At 39.3% G+C, this 22579-nt stretch overlaps 1 protein-coding gene across 6 annotated transcripts in view; it reads right to left on the minus strand.

Annotated features, from left to right (window-relative positions):
• Positions 1-3497: 3497 nt before the first annotated feature.
• LOC133560118 (WW domain-binding protein 1-like) overlaps positions 3498-22579 on the minus strand; it is a 31113-nt gene continuing 12031 nt past the window's right edge. For 3 of the 6 annotated variants that reach the window (XM_061912269.1, XM_061912243.1, XM_061912252.1), the window contains 4 exons: positions 21336-21380; positions 11526-11673; positions 7695-7856; positions 3498-7521 (listed from right to left, as the gene is read on the minus strand). In XM_061912269.1, coding sequence (XP_061768253.1) covers positions 6566-7521; positions 7695-7856; positions 11526-11673; positions 21336-21380 — 1311 coding nt within the window. In that variant the 3' untranslated portion in view covers positions 3498-6565. Of the gene's footprint in view, positions 7522-7694; positions 7857-11525; positions 11674-18461; positions 18689-21335; positions 21381-22579 lie in introns of those variants that run through there. The other 3 variants (XM_061912289.1, XM_061912261.1, XM_061912279.1) reach the window with 2 other exon arrangements.

Genomic DNA, 22579 nt, shown 5'->3' on the forward strand with positions numbered 1-22579 from the left:
CATTCTATGTGTCATACTTGATCATTTCGCGATATTGCCATATTTTTGCTGAAAGGATTTAGTAGAGAACATCCACGATAAAGTTTGCAACTTTTGGGCGCAAAAATAAAAAAGCCTAGCCTTTACCGGATGTAGCAGACGATGTGCGCGTGACGTCACTGGTTGTAGAGCTCCTCACATTGTTTACAATCATGGCCACCAGCAGCTAGAGCGATTCGGACAGAGAAAGCGACAATTTCCCCATTAATTTGAGCGAGGATGAAAGATTTGTGGATGAGGATAGTGAGAGTGAAGGACTAGAAGGAAAAAAAAAGATGAGGGCAGTGGGAGCGATTCTGATGTTATTAAACACATTTACTAGGATAATTCTGGAAAATCCCTTATCTGCTTATTGTGTTAGTAGTGTTTTAGTGAGGGGTGTGGTGACCGCCAATGTCTCTGAGGGAAGCCACGGAGGAGCCAAGAGAGTCACAGCTGCCTCTGACAGCTGCAGGAGGAACGACACGAGCTCCGCTCATGTCTACGGTAAGAGCCGACTTATTACCAAAATTTTCTCACCGAAACCTGCCAGTTGACATGTGGTAGGGAACCATGTTCGCTTGACCGCTCTGTTCCAAATTAAAGTTTCACCGTCATCTTTAGGGAATGTAAACAAAGAAACACCGGCTGTGTTTGTTTTGCTACAGCCGACCGCAAAGCACCGCTTCCCACCTACAACTTTCTTCTTTGACGTCTCCATTATTAATTGAACAAATTTGCAAAAGATTCAGCAACACAGATGTCCGGAAATTTGTGTAATTATGCGATTAAAGCAGACTACTTATAGCTTGGATCGGGCTGGAAGAATGGCCGCTACAACCGGTGACGTCACGCGCACGCGTCATCGTACGCGTCAACATTCCACGTTTTACAGGATACTTCGCGGGAAATTTAAAATTGCAATTTAGTAAACTAAACCGGCCGTATTGGCTTGTGTTGCAATGTTAATATTTCATCATTGATATATCAACTATCAGACTGTGTGGTCGGTAGTAGTGGGTTTCAGTAGGCCTTTAAACCGAGAATCAAATATGAATTGAATCGTTACCTCAAATCGTGAGGTGTCCAAAGATTCACAACCCTAGAGTGAAATGCTTATGCATTGGTCCCTTTCCACATATCGTCTCAAATATTGCAGCTTCACGACATTGTTTTAATTTTTTTCAAACATATTCTCCATATTTTTGGCCTAAATTAAGTGATAAATAAGTCTTATATGTACTACAGTACAGTAATTGTAAATGGATGGATGGACGAAAAAGGCAACAAGAGAAGTATCACACACTTTTCTTTTTTAAAACATTAAGTAACGACCTCAACAATATGATTTACTTAGTAGCTGAACAGAACAGTTAAAAAAAATAAAAAATGTTTTTGACTTTATTCAGAATCGTTACAAACAGGAATCACGGTTCAGTCAAAAATATTTTTTTGACATCCCTCGTACAGTGGGGCAAAAAAGTATTTAGTCAGCCACCGATTGTGCAAGTTCTCCCACTTAAAATGATGACAGAGGTCTGTAATTTTCATCATAGGTACACTTCAACTGCGTGCCAGAATGTGAAAAAAAATCCAGGAATTCCCATAGTGGGAATTTTAAAGATTTTATTTGTAAATTATGGTGGAAAATAAGTATTTGGTCAACCATTTAAAACTCTCACTGATAGGTTTTGGCTCAAAATCTCACGATACATGGCCCCATTCAATCTTTCCTTAACACGGATCAATCGTCCTGTCCCCTTAGCAGAAAAACAGCCCCAAAGCATCATGTTTCCACCCCCATGCTTCACAGTAGGTTTGGTGTTCTTGGGATGCAACTCAGTATTCTTCTTCCTCCAAACACGACGACTTGAGTTTATACCAAAAAAGTATATTTTGGTTTCATCTGACCACATGACATTCTCCTATGTGCTCTCTGGCAAACTTTAGATGGGCCTGGATATGCACTGGCTTAAGCAGGGGGACACGTCTGGCACTGCAGGATTTGATTCCCTGTCGGCGTAGTGTGTTACTGATGGTAACCTTTGTTACTTTGGTCCCAGCTCTCTGCAGGTCATTCACCAGGTCCCCCCGTGTGGTTCTGGGATTTTTTTCTCACCGTTCTCATGATCATTTTGACCCCACGGGATGAGATCTTGCGTGGAGCCCAGGATCGAGGGAAATTATCAGTGGTCTTGCATGTCTTCCATGTTCTGATAATTGCTCCCACAGTTGATTTTTTGACACCAAGCTGCTTGCCTATTGTAGATTTACTCTTCCCAGTCTGGTGCAGGTCTACAATTATTTTCCTGGTGTCCTTCGACAGCTCTTTGGTCTTGCCCATAGTGGAGTTTGGAGTCTGACTGTTTGAGCCTGTGGACAGGTGTCTTTTATACAGATAACGAGTTCAAACAAGTGCCATTAATACAGGTAACGAGTGGAGGACAGAAGAGCTTCTTAGAGAAGTTACAGGTCTGTGAGAGCCAGAGATCTTCCTTGTTTGAAGTGACCAAATACTTATTTTCCACCATAATTTACAAATAAATTCTTTAAAATTCCTACTATTTGAATTCCTGGATTTTTCCCCCCCACATTCTTCACAGTTGAAGTGTACCTATGATGAAAATTACAGACCTCTGTCCTCATTTTAAGTGGGAGAACTTGCACAATCGGTGGCTGACTAAATACTTTTTTGCCCCACTGTAGATAATGCTTTGGCTCAACGTCTACACTAAAATCATGCCATTGTAGAATTTATCCAATGTGTGGTGTAGAAACGGTAAACTCATCAATACGCTGTTGTCACAATCCATATACTTCTGGACCTAAACCTTCTGGGACACACCTTCAAGTCGCAGGGTGTCAAAACAGCCATTAAAATAGGCCTTTTTTTTTGCAACCACAAATATAACAGTCACTCATAATTAGTCTGTTTTCATAAATATCCTGTGCAATCTACTAATAAAAGTATCAATCAATCAATCAATCCTGCCAATGATCCAAACAGGAGTCAAAAACATCACTTTTTAGAGGTTAAAATGAAGAGGGTTTCTCTCATAGTAACTGCAATAGCACAATAATGCACAATTGAAATTTTGTACATGTGTGCTAAGTCCATGAAATGGAAGAGACCCGGACCGAGTATCCTCCCTAAATCCTGGGGAGGCACTCGACATGGTACAAAAAAAACCCTCCCCAAAACAGTCTAGTCTGAAACTGAGAGCCACAGTTAAGATATAATAAATAAAGCTCAATTTCAACCGTGACTATATTTGCACATTAAACACTGAAAAACATCTAATAAATGTCTCGTCAGAGCTCGTATTGCCTTGCTACTTTACATTCTCCTGTGGGTTTCTTTCCGCCATGGCGCTAGAAAAATGGCCGTCAGCACTCCAGACGAGTTGCAAAGCTTTTACATTCATTATCATTGTGAGGAAACAGCTCAACGTCGCCCTGTAACAGTAACAGCCTTGAACAACGGGAGTATATGTTCATTGTACAGTCTTAACCGCCTAACAGTCGGAATTGTGTTAACACGACACAAAGCTTTGCACAAGTTTGACATATACAAATACAACAAATCAGAATCAGAGGTTGTTTTTTTTTTAGCAAAGTTACAATGTACATATTACATGTACCTTTTACTCCCTTAACAGCATTCTAACACATAAAGGAATTACGCAGTGTAAAAAAAACCCACAGATTTTACAGCAAAAAAACTGACACCTCTGTCTGAAAATAACAGAAGTAATGTTTTAACATTTGCAATAACACTGTAAGAACAACGGCCGTAGATTTTACGCTAAAAAACTTGCCAGCTCAGTCGCCAGAATTTTACAGTTTTTTTTCCAAAGGAATGCACTGTAAAAAAAACAAAAAAAACAGCAATAGATTTTATGGCAAAAACTGCAAGCTCACACCATTTACAGTAATAAACTGTAAAAATAATGACTGTAGATTTTACATTAAAATAACTCTCAGGTCAGAGGCCAGAATTTTACTGTTAAAATAAAGGGGTATTGTTTTGTTTTTTAAGGATATATGCACTGCAAAAAAACAACCATTGATTTTACGGAAAGAAATTGCCAGTTCAGTTGCCGTAATTTTACCGTAAAAATACCAGTCATATGTTGTTTTCCTTTACAATAATTAGCTATAAAAATGACCGTACATTTTACGGGAAAAACAAATGGCAGTTGTTGCCAGAATTTTAGTTAAAGTTGTATGTACCATTTCTCCATTTATAGTAATGCACTGTAAAATCGACCATAGATTTTCCGGTAAAAAAACAGCATAATTTGAAAGATTTTACCGTAAAAATAACGGTGGTACAATTTTTTTTTTTCTTTTGAGGAAAGGATGTTAAAAATTGATAAAGAGGCATTTTAGCGCACGGTTAACCCAGAATGCTCCAATGTTAAAAAATGATAAAACCAGACCCTACTTTAGATTTTACGGTAAAAAAAAAAAAACAACAGGCAGCTCTGATGAAATATATTTACTACTAAAATAAAAAGCTATTCTTTATTTTTTTTAAATTAACAACAACTACAGATTTTACAGAAAGAAATTGCCAGGTCAGTTGCGATATTTTTCCCGTAAAAATAACAGCAGTACTGTTTTTCTATTTACAAAAATGCGCTGTAAAAATGACCGTAGATTTCACGGCAAAAAAACAGCAAGCTCTGTTTTCAGAATTTTTCTGTTATAATAAAAATTGTATAATTTTCTTTTTTTTTTTTAATTTATAATTATGCACTGTTAAAAAAAACAACAACCATAGAGTCTACGGAAAAAATGCTAGCTCCGCCACCGGACTTTAACCGTAAAATGAATTGTACTGTAATAACAGCTGTAGATTTTACATTAAAAAATGGCAGCTTTTAATGCCACAGTTTTACCGTTAAATCTGGTAGGTTTTCCATTTACAGTAATGCACTGCACAAACAACGACTGTAGATTTTATGGTAAAAAACTGGCAGCTCAGACGCCAGAATAAAAATGAAGGGGTATTGTTGTTTTTTCAATGAATTATGCACTCCAAAAAAAAAAAAAGATTTTACTTCAAAAAACTTCCAGCTCAGTTGCCATAATTTTACGGTAAGAATAACAGTGTTAATGTTTTTCCATTTACAGTAATGCACTGGAAATATGGCTGTAGATTTTCCAGTAAAAATGTAGCAGCTCAGACGGCGGAATTTTACCGTAATAACAGTTTTTATTTGATTTTAATTTCAGGAATCATGCAATACAAAATAAAATTTACCCTAGATTTTACTGTCACTGTAAATGCAGGCCAAACTTTTACAGTAAAAAAAACAAAAACTGGCAACTCAGGCGCAATAATTTTACTTTTAAAATAAAGTGGTATCTTTAGTTTTTTGGGAAATTATGCACTGTAACAAAAAAAAACCCAACAACTATAAATTTGACACCGTAAAATCAGAAAACCATAGCTTTTACCAAAAAAACATTACAGAAAACCATAGATTTTATGGAAAAAGTCAGCTCAATTGTAAGAATTTTACCGTTAAAAATAACATTTACAGTAATTTGCTGTAGAAACAGACGTATATTTTACGGTCAAAAACTAGCAACTCTGTAAAAATAAACAGCAAAAATAACAGTGGTCCAGTTTTTTTAATTTTCATTTTGGGAATCATGCAATATCCAAAAAATATCCAAGATTTTACAGTAAACTGAGCTAAATCGCCAGAATTTTACTGCGAAAATAACCTCTGTATAATTTTTCCGTTGATGGTACACTGTAAATACGTCTGTAGCGTTTATGGTGAAAAAAAACCCCTACACTAACAGTTGTATCGTTTTTCAATTTACAGTAATTTGGTGTAAAACGGTAACATTTTGCCAACTGTGCAGCCACACTTTTTATTGTAAAATCTACAGATTTTACAAGTTTGAAAACGACCCACGGATGTCAGCACAGTAAACAAATCGCTAAGAATTCCATGATCATCCAACAATCACAAAGCGACACTAATTAGTCTGCCGTCGACAGAAGCACATGACGTCAGTAGGCTGCATCAACACAGGAGCTCAGAACATTCAAAGAGAATCTCCCGCTAAAGGTGGCCTGGCTGCACGAGTGTTTACAGTACTGATACTGGTCCTGAACTCAACTGGGCGCAGGGGGCTGTACAATTTGGATTTTGTGAGAGAGACAACTCAAAATGGTCATGACGGGAGATCAATTCTGTAAATGCACCTATTTTACTACATTCTCACCTCCATAATCCAATGGTGCTCACCATTTTTTTGTGTAATCCTGCAAACCACCGATACCTATCTTCCTTGGCGAGGTTGAAGTCATGACCATCAGGTTCGACATTCTCCCCAACTTTCGCCTTTGAGCGATGGTGACAACGAGAGGACATCATAGGTGGCCTTCAACTGGCCTCCCAAAATCCCCCCAAGACTTAAAACTTCAGTGACTTTTCACCTACTAGCCTTGATGCTTGAGGATGACGCTGACAATAAACACCTCGCTTTCTTCCGGATCGATTACTTTTCTTGGCCCGTGCGACTACGAGGACGGCATAGGGGAGGGGGCGCGGTCGTGCAGCTGGGCGCAGTTGTCAAGCGTGGGCGAAAGACCCGCCCCCTTGGCTCGAAGTGAGTTATCCATGCTCTCTCGCCTCTCCTTAATCGCCTCCTCCTCTCGGTCTCCCCGCTTCACGTGGCAGCGGCACACCTCAATGCCGGAATCCCCTGTGAGGCGTCGGTGGCTGAAGTGATCCTCCTCCTCGTCCTCTTCGTCCTCATCCGCGAAGTTTTGCTCCACAGGGCACGCCGTGGACGACAGATCCGGGGGAAGGGCGGAACAGGGGCCCGGGCTTTCTGGCACTTTTTCTTTTGCCGTGAGCGTGGCGCTGAGGGGGTCTGATAAAACGCTGTTTTGGACTTGACCGGCAGGAAGGGAAGAAAGCAGAATTAGGGGTGAAAGTGGGTGGCGTGGGTGAAAGTTATTTAGGGGGCGTAGAGGAAGTGAGAGCGGTGCAGCTGGGCGGGACAGCCCCTCGTTGCCGTTGGAAGCATGACTGGGAATGACATCTGGGGTGACTGCTGGTATAACATCCGGGGGAGCCTGCGACGGAGGCGGCGACTCGCGGGTGCCCCCCACCCTGGGCAGGAGGGCGCCGTCCCCGCCTGCATCGCTAGGCGTGGACATGCGGCTGCTGTCATACGTCTCGTCCGTCACCTGCACGGAGAAGGAGGTGCTGCAGGAGCAGGACTCGCAGGAGCAGCTGGTGTAGTTGTCGGAGCTCTGGGAGGAGGTGAAGCTGCTGGGGCCGGGTCCCAGGTAAGGGGGGCAGGGGTGATTTTGGAGCGGGTGGGGGTGGTGATGATGCGGGTACGAGGAGCTTGGACCCAGCATGGCGCCTCCCTGCAGGGCGAAGACCGAGCTGTAAGGTGGTGGAGGCGTGGTGGGCTGTGCCGCCACCTCCTCATAGGACGGCAACTTGAAGGAGGCCAGGAAGCCTGGAAGAAGAATGAGCATGAACTCAGGTGTGACGCTAAATCATGTCAGAAACACCTGCAGTGTATTTTGTACGGGCTGCACTGTTGCCTCATCTCTAGTAGGTTTAGTATACTTACAAACAGTGGAACTGCAACAGGAAAACAATGAAAAATGTGTCCTTAAATAAACATACTGAGATCCAGCATGGAGGACGGGTAGTTGCAGGCTCCGTTATACGCAATAAGATTGATTTCTCTCTGTCTCTGCTGCTGCTGGATCCTCAGCTTGGCCCGGCGGTGGCGGTAAGCACAGAAACAGCTGAAAAGGATCAACACCGTCCACAGCAGCCAGAACCCTGCCAAGGACAAAGAACCACATCTTTAACCCAGTGAGACCGCAAGAAGGGAGACATTCTGGACGTATATTATGCATCCTTGGGAAGAGGGCACAACCTAAGCCAGGCCAAGTAACCTGGCCCGCAAAAGCCTTTTACTTAGGCCTGCTGAACATCGCCCAAAAAAGGTTTAATTAAACCATTTAAACTAGGGTTGTTCATGTATGTAGTACTGCCGCTACCACACAATGAAGCAGCACTTGGGTGAGCAGAAGAAGAGTACTCATTCAACCTTGAACAAAAAAACAATCTTAATACAGTGGGGCAAAAAAGTATTTAGTCAGCCACCGATTGTGCAAGTTCTCCCACTTAAAATGATGACAGAGGTCTGTAATTTTCATCATAGGTACCCTTCAACTGTGAGAGACAGAATGTGAAAAAAAAATCGAGGAATTCACATTGTAAGAATTTTAAAGAATTTATTTGGAAATTATTGTGGAAAATAAGTATTTGGTCAACCATTTAAAGCTCTCACTGATAGGTTTTGGGTCAAAATCTCCCAATACATGGCACCATTCATTCTTTCCTTATCACAGATCAATCGTCCTGTCCCCTTAGCAGAAAAACAGCCCCAAAGCATCATGTTTCCACCCCCATGCTTCACAGTAGGTATGGTGTTCTTGGGATGCAACTCAGTATTCTTCTTCCTCCAAACACGACGAGTTGAGTTTATACCAAAATGGATACATGGATGATACAGCAGAGGATTGGGAGAATGTCATGTGGTCAGATGAAACCAAAATACAACTTTTTGGTATAAACTCAACTCGTCGTGTTTGGAAGAAGAAGAATACTGAGTTGCATACTGTTTTTCTGCTAAGGAGACAGAACGATTGATCCGTGTTAAGGAAAGAATGAATGGGGTCATGTATCGTGATATTTTGAGCCCAAACGTCCTTCTATCAGTGAGAGCTTTGAATGGTTGACCAAATACTTATTTTCCACCATAATTTACAAATAAATTCTTTACAATTCCTCCAATGGGAATTCCTAGATTTTTTTTCTTCACATTCTGTCTCTCACAGTTGAAGTGTACCTATGATGAAAATTACATAATTTTAAGTGGGAGAACTTGCACAATTGGTGGCTGACTAAATACTTTTTTGCCCCACTGTAAATTGAAAATATCAGACTTCTGGACACCAAAGTAGAACATTTAAGCGACAGACACACTGTTCTAGACAAGAAGTAACAATGTTAGAAATTCACACGCATAAGCTTCTTCACTCAAACTTGATCAGATCTTTGTAAATAGACATTGTGCATAAAGATATTTAGTTTGTTTTAATTGAAATTTCCGGCTTTGTGATGTCTTTTGTGTTCGCGGTCGTGTTGTTTTTTGTCTAAGAGTAATAACTCTGGGCGATTAGAGCTCCTTTAACACATGTAGTACTAAATTTGACCAGTAGAGGGCAATAACGCTACACCTTAGGTTACATTGTGTGCAATGTTTGATGTCCTGTAGATGTTAATTTTCTATATGCATGAACATACGTAGTTGTGTAAAAGTATTAACACTAAACCTATTTTATTCATGTAAAATACACAATGGACACTATACTTTTGTAATGTTTATTTTATGTTTATATTTTCAGTTTTACTATATTAAATGAAAAAGAAAATAAAGAAATAAAACCAAGGAAGGTAAATTATTCATAAAAAGGAAGCACAGAATAATAGATGGATAGATAGATAGATAGATAGATAGATGGATAGTACTTTATTGATTCCTTTTCGGCCGAAACATCCACATTTTGATGTCCGGCCCCCGATCCCTTGAAACTGTGGCCCTCTTTATTATGTAGATGAATAGCCCTGAGCTCAGGCCTATTTCGGCACTTGCTTTACCTTTTAGGTACCATAGCACAGTTGTTGGTACCACACAAGGCCGTTTTTTGCTATGGGCAATGTGAGGGCGCACACACAGAAAAAAAAAAAAATAGGTCAAAACAAAATATGAGTTTTACACACTACAGCCCCTCATTTCCATTACCGTATTTTCCGGACTTTTAGGCGCACTGAAAATCCATTCATAGTCTCAAAAATCGACAGTGTCTCTTATAACCCAGTTTGCCTAATAATAATATTAAGAATAAGAATAATTCTGGTTGTGCTTACCGTCCTCAAAGCCATTTTATTTGGTACATAGTGTAACGATAAGTGTGTGCAGACACTTATTGTGTAGACTGCAAAATGACGCCAGTAAAAAACACCAAAACTTTAAATGTTCCATTGAGAATATAGAACATTACACACGGCGCTCAAAAATCCATCAACATTTCTTAGTATAACTTTGATCAGCTAAGAAGCCGCACCGCTTGATGGATTGTCGGAGCATTATGGTTACCATAATCAGACGTACTGTGCTTCAACCTACGGGAATTAGTTTGCTGTGTGTATAAGGGCCGCAAAATGACAGATATTAGCAGACATTATATGGCGTTTTGTTTCGCAAAATTTAGCAAAATCAACTTTTTTTTACCTTCTGGTACCTGCTGCTGTGAATTTTGGAACTGCATTCATCCTGATAAAATGCTATTTTAGTCTTTTTCTCTTTTGGAAGTGGAAAAACACAGATTGAAAAATCTGCTAGTCTGCAGACTCCATTAAATTTATGTTAATTATCTGCTGTTTCATTATGTACAAAATTGGTGTGTTATAACTGGAACTGTTCCGATGTTATTAGGATAATGCAAAACAAAATGTAAAATATAAATAGTTTACTGCAGGAATCTTTTTTTTATGCTCCATAGAGTAGGTTTTTTTGTTAGCTTTCTTCATGAATGTTTTCAATCATGGTTATTTGATCCTGTGATGAAGGATCTGTGTACTTTACATTAGTGTTTATATACTGCATTTCAGTTATTTATCTAGTTTTTTCTATTCTTCTTACATTTTTATATTTAAGATTATATAATAAAAATAATACAATATAATATATTGTGGGCAGCACAGTGGGGCAGGGGATAGTGCATGTGCCTCAAGATACGAAGGTCCTTAGTAGTCCTGAGTTCAATCCCAGGCTCGGGATCTTTCTGTGTGGAGTTTGCATGTTCTCCCCGTGACTGCGTGGGTTCCCTCCGGGTACTCCAGCTTCCTCCCACCTCCAAAGACATGCACCTGGGGATAGGTTGATTGGCAACACTAAATTGACCCTAGTGTGTGAATGTGAGTGTGAATTTCTGTCTATCTGTGTTGGCCCTGCGATGAGGTGGCGACTTGTCCAAGGTGTACACCACCTTCCGCCCATGTGCAGTTGAGATAGGCTCCAGCAAACCTCAATATACTGTTGTGATAGTGGCGGGGTTTCGGTGAAGGGGATGGTGTCACCCAAGGCGTGAATTTAACCAGGACCGCCTCTTGTACAACAACAGAAGGCTTGATAAAATATTATCGTATGAAACATATTATTTTGACACCCTTCCACTGTTTACTTCACTTGTTGATTAGAGGTTTTCCCTGCACGGTTTGCTTTTCATCTGCATCTGAAACGAACAACACCTGTTGGAAAAAATGCCCTTCCAAGCGGATATTCTGGTGAAAATACCAGAATTTCCCTTATTTATCCTAATTTTCTGGAAAATATCCCCAATTTCAAAATGCAAATATTGACAGGTATGGGATACTCACACCAGAGTTCATAATAGTAGGTACAGCAGCCTGTCTCTCCGCAACAGTGTCCCGTTACACAGAGATAACCTGCATTGCTGTTTACACCAGGACAGTACTTGGGGTTGACTACAGGCTGGCTACCAGAGCTCCCATGGTGCTTCACCACCTGTTGGCCAAAACAACACCGTGCGTTAAATCCACGGAGCTAAATGCTAGTCTGGGAAATTGAAGTAACTTGTTAAACGGGCAATACTGGAAATTAGGGGTGTCCCGATCTGATATTCATGTCTGATATAAATCAGATACAAACAAAAAAACGTGTATTGGAATATATCAACATGCATCAAAATGTTCGGTATAAGCAGTACCAGCTCAACATTGTTTTCGAAAAAGACATTGCAGCTGAGAGCAAAGGTCTTAGAAATGCATGTACATGAATTTCTGTTGGTATTTCTTGTATGGACGACACTGTTCTGTTCGACATAGCGGGACAAGAAGTAGTCTGCCAAAAAGTGGGTAAAAATGTGAGGCATTCGGCATGCAAATTAAGATTTAGTTTGGCGAAACGCTGAGCGACGCATAGACAGCCGGGTGTCATGGAACTATTAATGCTGCAATTAGGGTAATATTCAATATTACTTTACTATACATTGGACTTGGTGAAGCCAACCCTGACTACAAAATAAATAGAGCTGTAAAATGATTAAAATATTAAATCGTGATTGCTTTTTGTTCACTTAAAGGCCTACTGAAATGAGATTTTCTTATTTAAACGGGGATAGCAGGTCCATTCTGTGTCATACTTGATCATTTCGCGATATTGCCATATTTTTGCTGAAAGGATTTAGTAAAGAACATCGACGATAAAGTTTGCAACTTTTGGTCGCTAATAAAAAAGCCTTGCCTGTACCGGAAGTAGCAGACGATGTGCGCGTTACGTCACGGGTTGTAGAGCTCCTCACATCTGAACATTGTTTACAATCATGGCCACCAGCAGCGAGAGCGATTCGGGCCGAGAAAGCGATGATTTCCCCATTAATTTGAGCGAGGATGAAAGATTCGTGGATGAGGAAAGTGTGAAAGTGAAGGACTAGGGAAAAAAAAAACTAGACAGCAGAGCGATTCAGATGTTATTAGACAAATTTACTAAGATAAGTCTGGAAAATCCCTTATCTGCTTATTGTGTTACTAGTGTTTTAGTGAGATTATATGGTCATACCTGTGCAATCTGAAAGTCGGAGTGGTGTGGCCACGGGTGTGGTGACCGCCAGTGTCTCCGAGGGAAGCCACGTTTCTCAACAGGGCGAAGGCAGCCGTTGGGGCCGGGCTGAGATTTTTATTTTTTTTCCCCCCTCCTCCACGGTGGAAGCATCCGACGGTCGGGGGCGGCTGGTGGTAGGAGGCAAGAGAATCGCAGCTGCCCCTTTGACAGGTGCAGGAGGAACGACGCAAGCTCTCCGCTCATTTCTACGGTAAGAGCTGACTTATTACCACCATTTACACACTGAAACTTGCCGGTTGACATGCGGTAGGGAACCATGTTCGCTTGACCGCTCTGTTCCATAGTAAAGCGTCACCGTCATCTTTCGGGAATGTAAACAAGGAAACAACGGCTGTGTTTGTGTTGCTAAGGCGGCCGCAATAAACTGCTTCCCATCTACACCTTTCTTCTTTGACGTCTCCATTATTAATTGAACAAATTTGCAAAAGATTCAGCAACACATATGTCCATAATACTTTGGAATTATGCAATGAAAAGAGACGACTTATAGCTGTGAACGGTGCTGGACCAAAATGTCCTCTACAATGCGCGACGTCACGCGCACGCGTCATCATACCGCAACGTTTTAGCATGATACTTCTGCGCGAAATTAAAAATTGCAATTTAGTAAACTAAAAAGGCCGTATTGGCATGTGTTGCAATGTTAATATTTCATCATTGATATATAAACTATCAGACTGCGTGGTCGGTAGTAGTGGGTTTAAGTAGGCCTTTAAATCAAACTAAATCATGATTATTCACAGATAAATACACATTTTCACCATTAATAAGTTTACTGTACCACAGATAATTTTCAAATTTTTAAAACTATGACTAGACATTTTGTTTGGTTGATGACATTTAAGTAGGCCTTTAAATCAAACTAAATCATGATTATTCACAGATAAATACATATTTTCACCATTAATAAGTTTACTGTACCACAGATCATTTTCAAATTTTTTAAAACTATGACTAGACATTTTGTTTGGCTGATGACATGTTTATTAAACATTATACTTTTTAAAAACAGCTCAAAACAAAATGGACATAAACACGCTCCTATTGACAATTTAAAAAAAAAAAGCCCTGCGGTGTGTTGGTGTATCCCCGACAGAATTTCAATTTCTGCTGTAGGAGCACTTGCATTCAGAGAAGAGGAGCTACACTTCCATATTTGGATACCGGTTTCACAGAAATGTAACACAACATGTGGTTTATTACAATCAAGGTTTGATTGACATGGATGTTTGGTAACGTAATCTGTGGTATTTCTTCTACCTGAATAAACGTATCGGATATTTTGTACATTAGATGTTGTACAAGTTAATGGTATTCATATTGCTGCATCTTTACCTTCTCTATTTATAACCAAAGTCTAATATTCACCCTGCTAAACATTCTGTAATTGAGGACTATCAACTCAAACATGTTATAAAGGAATAAACACAATTAATTAACAGCCAGCCAGAACCCCCCCACCCCCTATATTCCTCAAATGATATATTAGCATTTATGTAGGGAGAAATATCAGATTACATAACAAAACATATTTTAAAATCAAAGCATGACCGTGCCCTAAACCATTTTTCATTTTAGTTAGCATAGTTGGACGGGATGTGACGCATAGCGCTTTAATTTGTGTATTTGGTTTAAGAAGAGGTTTCTTGACATGTTTTTAGGACAGACAATAATGAAGACATTAAAAGTTTGTCTTTCCTTTCTGCTGAGTATCCCATCGTACTTATTAACCAGTTACAGTAATAATCTATATCTTATGTTACTAATAGTAAAGGGTAATCTAGACACGGAAGTGAAGTTCCACCTCTCAAGCGCTTCAGCAGACACGTGCTCCTGTGATGACAGCTATCGTGCATTAAAATAGTCTTGTCTTGTCAGGAGAACAACTTGCCATTGTTTTGGACCTGGGCTTTTCATAATGCACCCTTTACTTTGTCTATTTCAGCTTGCTATTTTTTCCTTGCTTGTGGCTCAACAGTAACAGAACACAGATACATTTTCCCACACTTCGGAATGTACCAAAGGTCAGACAGGACGCGTGTGAAAAGCAAATTATGGGTATTGTGTTATTATTGCTTTAACTTTGACAGCCCTAAAAATACAAACCCTGTTTTAATATGAGTTAGGGAATTGTTAGATGTAAGTATAAACGGAATAAAATGCAAATCCTTTTCAACCCATATTCAATTGAATGCACTACAAAGACACGATATTTGATGTTCAAACTCATAAACTTTATTTTTTCTTTGTAAATAATAATTAACTTTTAATTTCACGGCTGCAACACGTGCCAAAGTAGATGGGAAAGGGCATGTTCACCACTGTGTTACATCACCTTTTCTTTTAACAACACTCAATAAACTTTTGGGAACTGAGGAAACTAATTGTTGAAGCTTTGAAAGTGGAATTCTTTCCCATTCTTGTTTTATGTAGAGCTTCAGTCGTTCAACAGTCCGGGCTCTCCGCTGTCGTATTTTACGCTTCATAATGCGCCACGCATTTTCAATGGGAGACAGGTCTGGGCTGCAGGCGGGCCAGGAAAGTACCCGGACTCTTTTTTTTAACGAAACCACGCTGTTGTAACACGTGCTGAATGTGGCTTGGCATTGTCTTGCTGAAATGAGCAGGGGCGTCCATGAAAAAGACAGCGCTTAGATGGCAGCATATGTTGTTCCAAAACCTGTATGTACCTTTCAGCATTAATGGTGCCTTCACAGATGTGTAAGTTATCCATGCCTTGGGCACTAATGCACCCCCATACCGTCACAGATGATGGCTTTTGAACTTTGCATCAATAAGTCTGGATGTTTCGCTTCCCCTTTGGTCCAGATGACACAATGTCGAATATTTCCAAAAACAATTTCAAATGTGGACTTGTCAGACCACAGAACACATTTCCACTTTGCATTAGTCCATCTTAGATGATCTCGGGTCCAGAGAAGCCGGCAGCGTTTCTGGATGTTGTTGATAAATGGCTTTCGCTTTTTGTATAGTAGAGCTTTAACTTGCACTTACAGATGTAGCGACGACCTGTATTTAGTGACAGTGGTTTTCTGAAGTGTTCCTGAGCCCATGTGGTGATATCCTTTAGAGATTGATGTCAGTTTTTGATACAATGCCGTCTGAGGGATCGAAGGTCACGGTCCATTCAATGTTGGTTTCCGGCCATGCCGCTTACGTGGAGTGATTTCTCCAGATTCTCTGAACCTTTTGATGATATTATGGACCGTAGATGTTGAAATCCCTAAATTTCTTGCAATTTGAGAAACGTTGTTCTTAAACTGTTTGACTATTTGCTTGCGCATTTGTGGACAAATGGGTGTACCTCGCCCCATCCTTTCTTGTGAAAGACTGAGCATTTTTTGTTCCCAGTTAGCCTGCACACCCGTGGGATGTTCCAAATAAGTGTTTGATGAGCATTCCTAAACTTTGTCAGTATTTATTGCCACCTTTCCCAAATTCTTTGTCACGTGTTGCTGGCATCAAATTCTAAAGTTAATGATTATTTGCCAAAAAATTTTTTTTTATCAGTTTGAACATCAGATATGTTGTCTTTGTAGCATATTCAACTGAATATGGGTTGGAAATGATTTGCAAATCATTGTATTCCGTTTATATTTACATTTAACACAATTTCCCAACTCATATGGAAACGGGGTTAGTAAGTATGGTAAGTATGTATGATATCCGTATCGGCAAATACTCAAGGCAATATCAGCATTGTATTGGAATGGAAAAGATGTATCAGGACACCCCAACTGGATATGAATCTTGCCTCAAGTCTTAGCTCATGATAGCACATTCAACCAGCAGTCAACCAGAATGACTTAGCAGGAAGCCACTCATCAGCAAAAGGCACCTAAATGGTGGTCTGCCTAGATTTACAGGGGTCACCAAGTAGCCCGTAAGGACCAGATGAGTCGCCCGCTCGCCTGTTCTAAAAATAGCTCAAATAGCAGCACTTACCAGTGAGCTGCCTCTATTTTTAAAATTGTATTTATTTACCAGCAAGCTCGTCTCGCTTTGCTCGACATTTTTAATTCTAAGAGAGACAAAACTCAAATAGAATTTGAAAATCCAAGAAAATATTTTAAAGACTTGGTCTTCACTTGTTTAAATAAATTCATTTATTTTTCAAATTTTCTTCTTATAAATTTCAGAAAGACAATTTTAGAGAAAAAATACCTTAAAAATGATTCTAGGATTTTTAAACACATATTCTTTTTACCTTTTAAATTCCTTCCTCTTCTTTCCTGACAATTTAAATCAATGTTCAAGTAATTCTTTTATTATTGTAAAAAATAATAAATACATTTTAATTTAGTTCTTTTTAGCTTCTGTTTTTTGACGAAAAATATTTGTGAAATATTTCTTCAAACTTCTTATGATTAAAATAAAAAAAAAATGATTCTGGCCACTCTAGAAAATCTGTAGAATCAAATTTAAATCTTATTTCAAAGTATTTCAAATTTATTTTAAAATTTTTGTTCTGGAAAATCAAGAAGAAATAATTATTTGTCTTTGTTAGAAATATAACTTGGTCTAATTTGTTATATATTCTAACAAAGTGCAGATTGGATGTTAACCTATTTAAAACATGTCATCAAAATTCAAAAATTAATCTTAATCAGGAAAAATTACTAATGTTCCATAAATTCTTTTTTAATTTTTTTCAAAAAGATTCAAATTAGCAAGTTTTTCTCTTCATTTTTTTCGGTTGAATTTTGAATTTTAAAGAGTCAAAATTGAAAATAAACTGTTTCAAAATTAAATTTTCTTTTTTTTCGTGTTTTCTCCTCTTATAAACCGTTCAATTAAATGTTTTTTTCATCATTTATTCTCTACCAAAAAACTTTCCGTAAAAGGAAAAAAAATGTACGACGGAATGACTGACAGAAATATAATTTATTTATATATACAGATTTATTTATTAAAGGTAAATTGAGCAAATTGGCTATTTCTGGCAATTTATTTAAGTGTGTATCAAACTGGTAGCCCTTCGCATTAATCAGTACCCAAGAAGTAGCTCTTGGTTTCAAAAAGGTTGGTGACCCCTGGTCTAGAATAAACCAGGAATTCATTGCTTGGCCGATACCATGCCAAACATGGTGGAGGTAGAATTATGATGTGAGGATGAACTTGAGAGTATTCAGCATAGAAAATCAAACCTATTGTGTGAAGAATTTTGAGAGAGAAATAACTTGATATCCCTTTAGTACATGGCTGTAACAAACACATTGGTGAAGGGTGTTAGTAGTACACTACATACTAGGGTTAGGGGTGTAACGATTTGCTTTAATAATAATTCGACTTAGAATTTGTGGTTGCCAAAACGATTCAGAAATGATTTTTTTGGAACGATACGATCTGAAACAATTCAGTGAGTTGCAATTGATTCAGTAACTTTTTAGCAAAAAAAAAAAAGATTAACTAGTGTGACTGAAATAAATAAACTGAGGTTTTCTATAGTCCTGTTATTTCTTGTAAAGGGAATTTGATATAAATGGATTACGGATAAACAAGTAGGTAAACAATAATTAATGCATTGACATCTTATTTGAATAAAGTGCAACCAACACTTGATGTTGAATTAACAAGAGGAAACACTTTCTGCTCACAATTTTAACCAACATTTTAACAGTAGATTCACTTGCTAAATAAAGTTCCCCGACCTGTCCATACGGTCTCTGTTCTCCACCCTGACGACGCCAATGAAGGACAAAGTCCCAGGTGTGCGGAAGCATGTGAGCCCCCTCATTACTCTTGATGGTGTTGGCGCCTCGCTTCCTAATTTTCAATGCCTCCTTCACCCATCTCTTCTGTTTATTTCTTTCTGATGAAATGACTTCTCCTTGACTGCCAGTTGTGTTGTTCCGGAAGTCAGTGAGTCACCGTAACTTCTTCTGCTGTCACTTTCGTTGTGTCGCTTGAGTCTTTTGTGGCTTAAAGGCCTACTGAAATGAGATTTTCTTATTTAAACGGGGATAGCAGGTCCATTCTATGTGTCATACTTGATCATTTCGTGATATTGCCATATTTTTGCTGAAAGGATTTAGTAGAGAACATCCACGATAAAGCTCGCAACTTTTGGTCGCTAATAAAAGCCTTGCCTTTACCGGAAGTAGCAGACGATGACGTCACACGTGTGAAGGCTCCTCATCTTCACATTGTTTATAATGGGAGACTCTAACAAAAAGAGCTATTCGGACCGAGAAAACGACAATTTCCCCGTTGATTTGAGCGAGGATGAAAGATTCGTGGCTGAGAATATTGATAGCCAAGGACTAGAAAAAAATAAATAAATAAAAGTTAAAAAAAAAAAAAAAGGCGATTGCATTGTGAGCGATTCAGATGTTTTTAGACACATTTACTAGGATGATTCTGGGAAATCCCTTATCTTTCTATTGTGTTGCTAGTGTTTTAATGAGATTAAATAGTACCTGATAGTCGGAGGGGCCAGTCTCTGAGGGAATTAGTCATGGCAGCAGCAGCACGACAGAATTTCCGCTGATCTCCGGTAAGAGGCGACTTTTTACCACAATTTTCTCACCAAAACCTGCCGGTTGACAAGTGGTCGGGATCCATGCCCGCTTGACCACTCTCATCCATAGTAAAGCTTCACCTCCGTGAATTTTAAACAAGGAAACACCATGTGTTTGTGCGGCTAAAGGCTAAAAAGCTTCCCACCTCCATCCTTCTACTTTGACTTCTCCATTATTAATTGAACAAATTGCAAAACATTCAGCAACACAGATGTCCAGAATACTGTGTAATCGCGCATTGAAAAGAGACGACTTTTAGCCGCTAGTGGTGCTGCGCTAATATGTCCCCTCCAACTCGAGACGTCACGTGCACGCGTCATCATACGAGTCATCATTCCGCGACGTTTTCAACAAGAAACTCAGCAGGAAATTTAAGCCGGCCGTATTGGCATGTGTTGCAATGTTAATATTTCATCATTGATATATAAACTCGCTAGTAGTGGGTTTCAGTAGGCCTTTAAAGTTGTGTGGCGGCTTCATATTATTGTGTTTCTTATCTTTGTTGTGGCTTTTGCAATCGTGTTGTAGCTGAAAGTTTTGTGTGTTGAATTAATGACATTTGTCTTGTGGCGTTTGTGTTTGCTGAGATCTTTCTCAACCAACGCAGGTATCCGCTATTTTTGTTTTGATGACACCACAGACGAGCAAACAGAATTATTGTTTAACGCCCGTATCATTACAAGTGCTAAACTTCATATAAAGTTTGCCGTTCTTAAATCCAATGTTTTCCTTTTTCTGGTATCAAAATCGATTGATTCCCTTTTAAAACGATCTTTAAAGGCCTACTGAGACCCACTACTACCGACCACACAGTCTGCTAGTTTATATATCAATGATGAAATATTAACATTGCAACACATGCCAATACGGCCTTTTTAGTTTACTAAATTACAATTTTAAATTTCCCGCGGAGATTCTTGTTGAAAACATCGCAGAATGATGACGCGTGTTTGTGACGTCTCGGGTTGTAGCGGACATATTAGCCCAGCACCACTTACGGCTAAAAGTCGTCTCTTTTCATCGCATAATTACACAGTAATTTGGACATCTGTGTTGCTGAATCTCTTGCAATTTGTTCAATTAATAATGGAGACTATAAAGAAGAATGCTGTTGGTGGAAAGCGGTGGATTGCAGCTGCCTTTAGCATCGAAACACAGCCCGTGTTTGTTTGTTGTGAAGCTTTAACAGAGAGCGGTCAAGCAAACACGATTCTCTACGTCAACCAGCAAGTTTTTGGATGGGTAAATTGTAAAATTAAGTTGGCTCTTACCGGAGACATAAGTGGATTTTGCGTCCTCCTGCAGCAGCTATCCAAAAGGCAGCTGTGATCTTGGGTCCTCTATTGGCTTCTCTCAAGAGACACTGGCGTTCACCACAGCCATCCGACTTTCAGGTATGTCAGTATAATCTCACTAAAATACTATTAACACAATAAGCAGATAAGGGATTTTCCCGAATTGTCCTAGTAAATGTGTCTAATTACATCTGAAACGCACCCACTGCCGCCGCCCGGAGCCGTCGCGGTTTTTTTTTAGTGCCTCACTCTAACTTTCCTCATCCACAAATCTTTCATCCTCGCTCAAATTAATGGGGACATCGTCGCTTTCTCTGTCCGAATAGCTCTTGTTGCTGGAGGCTATGATTATAAACAATGTGAGGATGTGAGGAGCCCTACAGCCCGTGACGTCACGTGCACATCGTCTGCTACTTCCGGTAAAGGCAAGGCTTTTTTATTAGCGACCAAAAGTTGCAAACTTTATCATTGATGTTTTCTACTAAATCCTTTCAGCAAAAATATGGCAATATCGCGAAATGATCAAGTATGACACATAGAATGGACCTGCTATCCCTTTTTAAATAAGAAAATCTCATTTCAATAGGCCTTTAAATTAATACTCATCTTCCAGAAGGCAAACTTTCGAGCACAGACCAATATACTTTTATATTTAAGAACATAAATCAATCAATCGATTAATCGTTACACCCCTACTACAGATAAATACCTTGTAAACCGTGGGTAGGTCAGCTTCCTTTTGGGGAACAGCTACCTACAAATACAAATTGAGCATTGTGAGTTTTAATTCGGTCACATGACAATAGCTAAATAATTCCCATGACGAAATAAATACATTGAGACCCAGGCTAAATTGGGGCCATGAGCAGAATTATTTAGAACCCGACCCCCCCCCCAAGTTACAAAAAATTGTTCACACTTTTTTTTACAACATCATTTATTTTGTATTTATGTAAAACAATGGGTATACTTTTTAAATGTGATGCATCCTTTGTACTAATTATACTAATACAAAATAATAATGTATTCTTTTAGAGCAAAATAACAAATTTAACATAGCTAAAAAACACAAATTTGCAAACATTTCCGACACATTTCTGACCGGTCGTCGAAACCAGTACGACCAGCACTAATGCTGTGCACTTTGAGGACAATGAGAAAACCAAAGGAAGTTTGCCATTATAATTTATCAGCGGAAAAGCAGGAACGGGCGAGGAATATTGCATATGAGGCAACCTGACATTCATCTAACACAGGGGTCGGGAACCTTTTTGGCGGAGAGAGCCATGAAAGCCAAATGTTTCAAAATGTATTTCCGTAGGAGCCATATAACATTTTTCAACACTGAATACAACTAAATTCGTGCATTTTTAAGTAAGACCAACATTTGTAGAGTATAATAAGTCTCTCATTCTTTTTAACAACATTGTTATTCTAAAAGTTAACCAATAATAAATATAATACTTCTGACCATTAATGAGACATCTTGAACACGTGCGGTAGAAAACGGATGGTTGGATTAAAATGCTTGAGAATGTTTTATAATTTGAACGTTATTTTTGAAACTGTGATTACCAGCGGAATTATTCATTACTTATCGTGTTAAGCAATGTCAGCTAAGATTGATCTGAGAGCCAGATGCAGTCATCTGGCTCTAGAGCCATAGTTTCCCTACCCCTGGTTTAAGCATTAGACACCTTTTTACCTGCACTCTGCCTCCCGCTGTTTCCCACATCTACAAAGCAATTAGCTACCGACTGCCACCTACTGATATGGAAGAGTATTACACGGTTACTCAGCTTAGCTCGGTTAGGAGAGTGGCCGTGCTAGCAACCTGAGGGTTCCAGGTTCGATTCCCGCTACCGCCATCCCAGTCACTGTCGTTGTGTCCTTGGGCAAGACACTTTACACACCTGCCCCCAGTGCCACCCACACTGGTTTAAATGTAACTTA

Source organism: Nerophis ophidion, linkage group LG01 (genome assembly GCF_033978795.1).
Source record: "Nerophis ophidion isolate RoL-2023_Sa linkage group LG01, RoL_Noph_v1.0, whole genome shotgun sequence".
In the NCBI taxonomy this organism is placed as follows: Eukaryota; Metazoa; Chordata; class Actinopteri; order Syngnathiformes; family Syngnathidae; genus Nerophis; species Nerophis ophidion.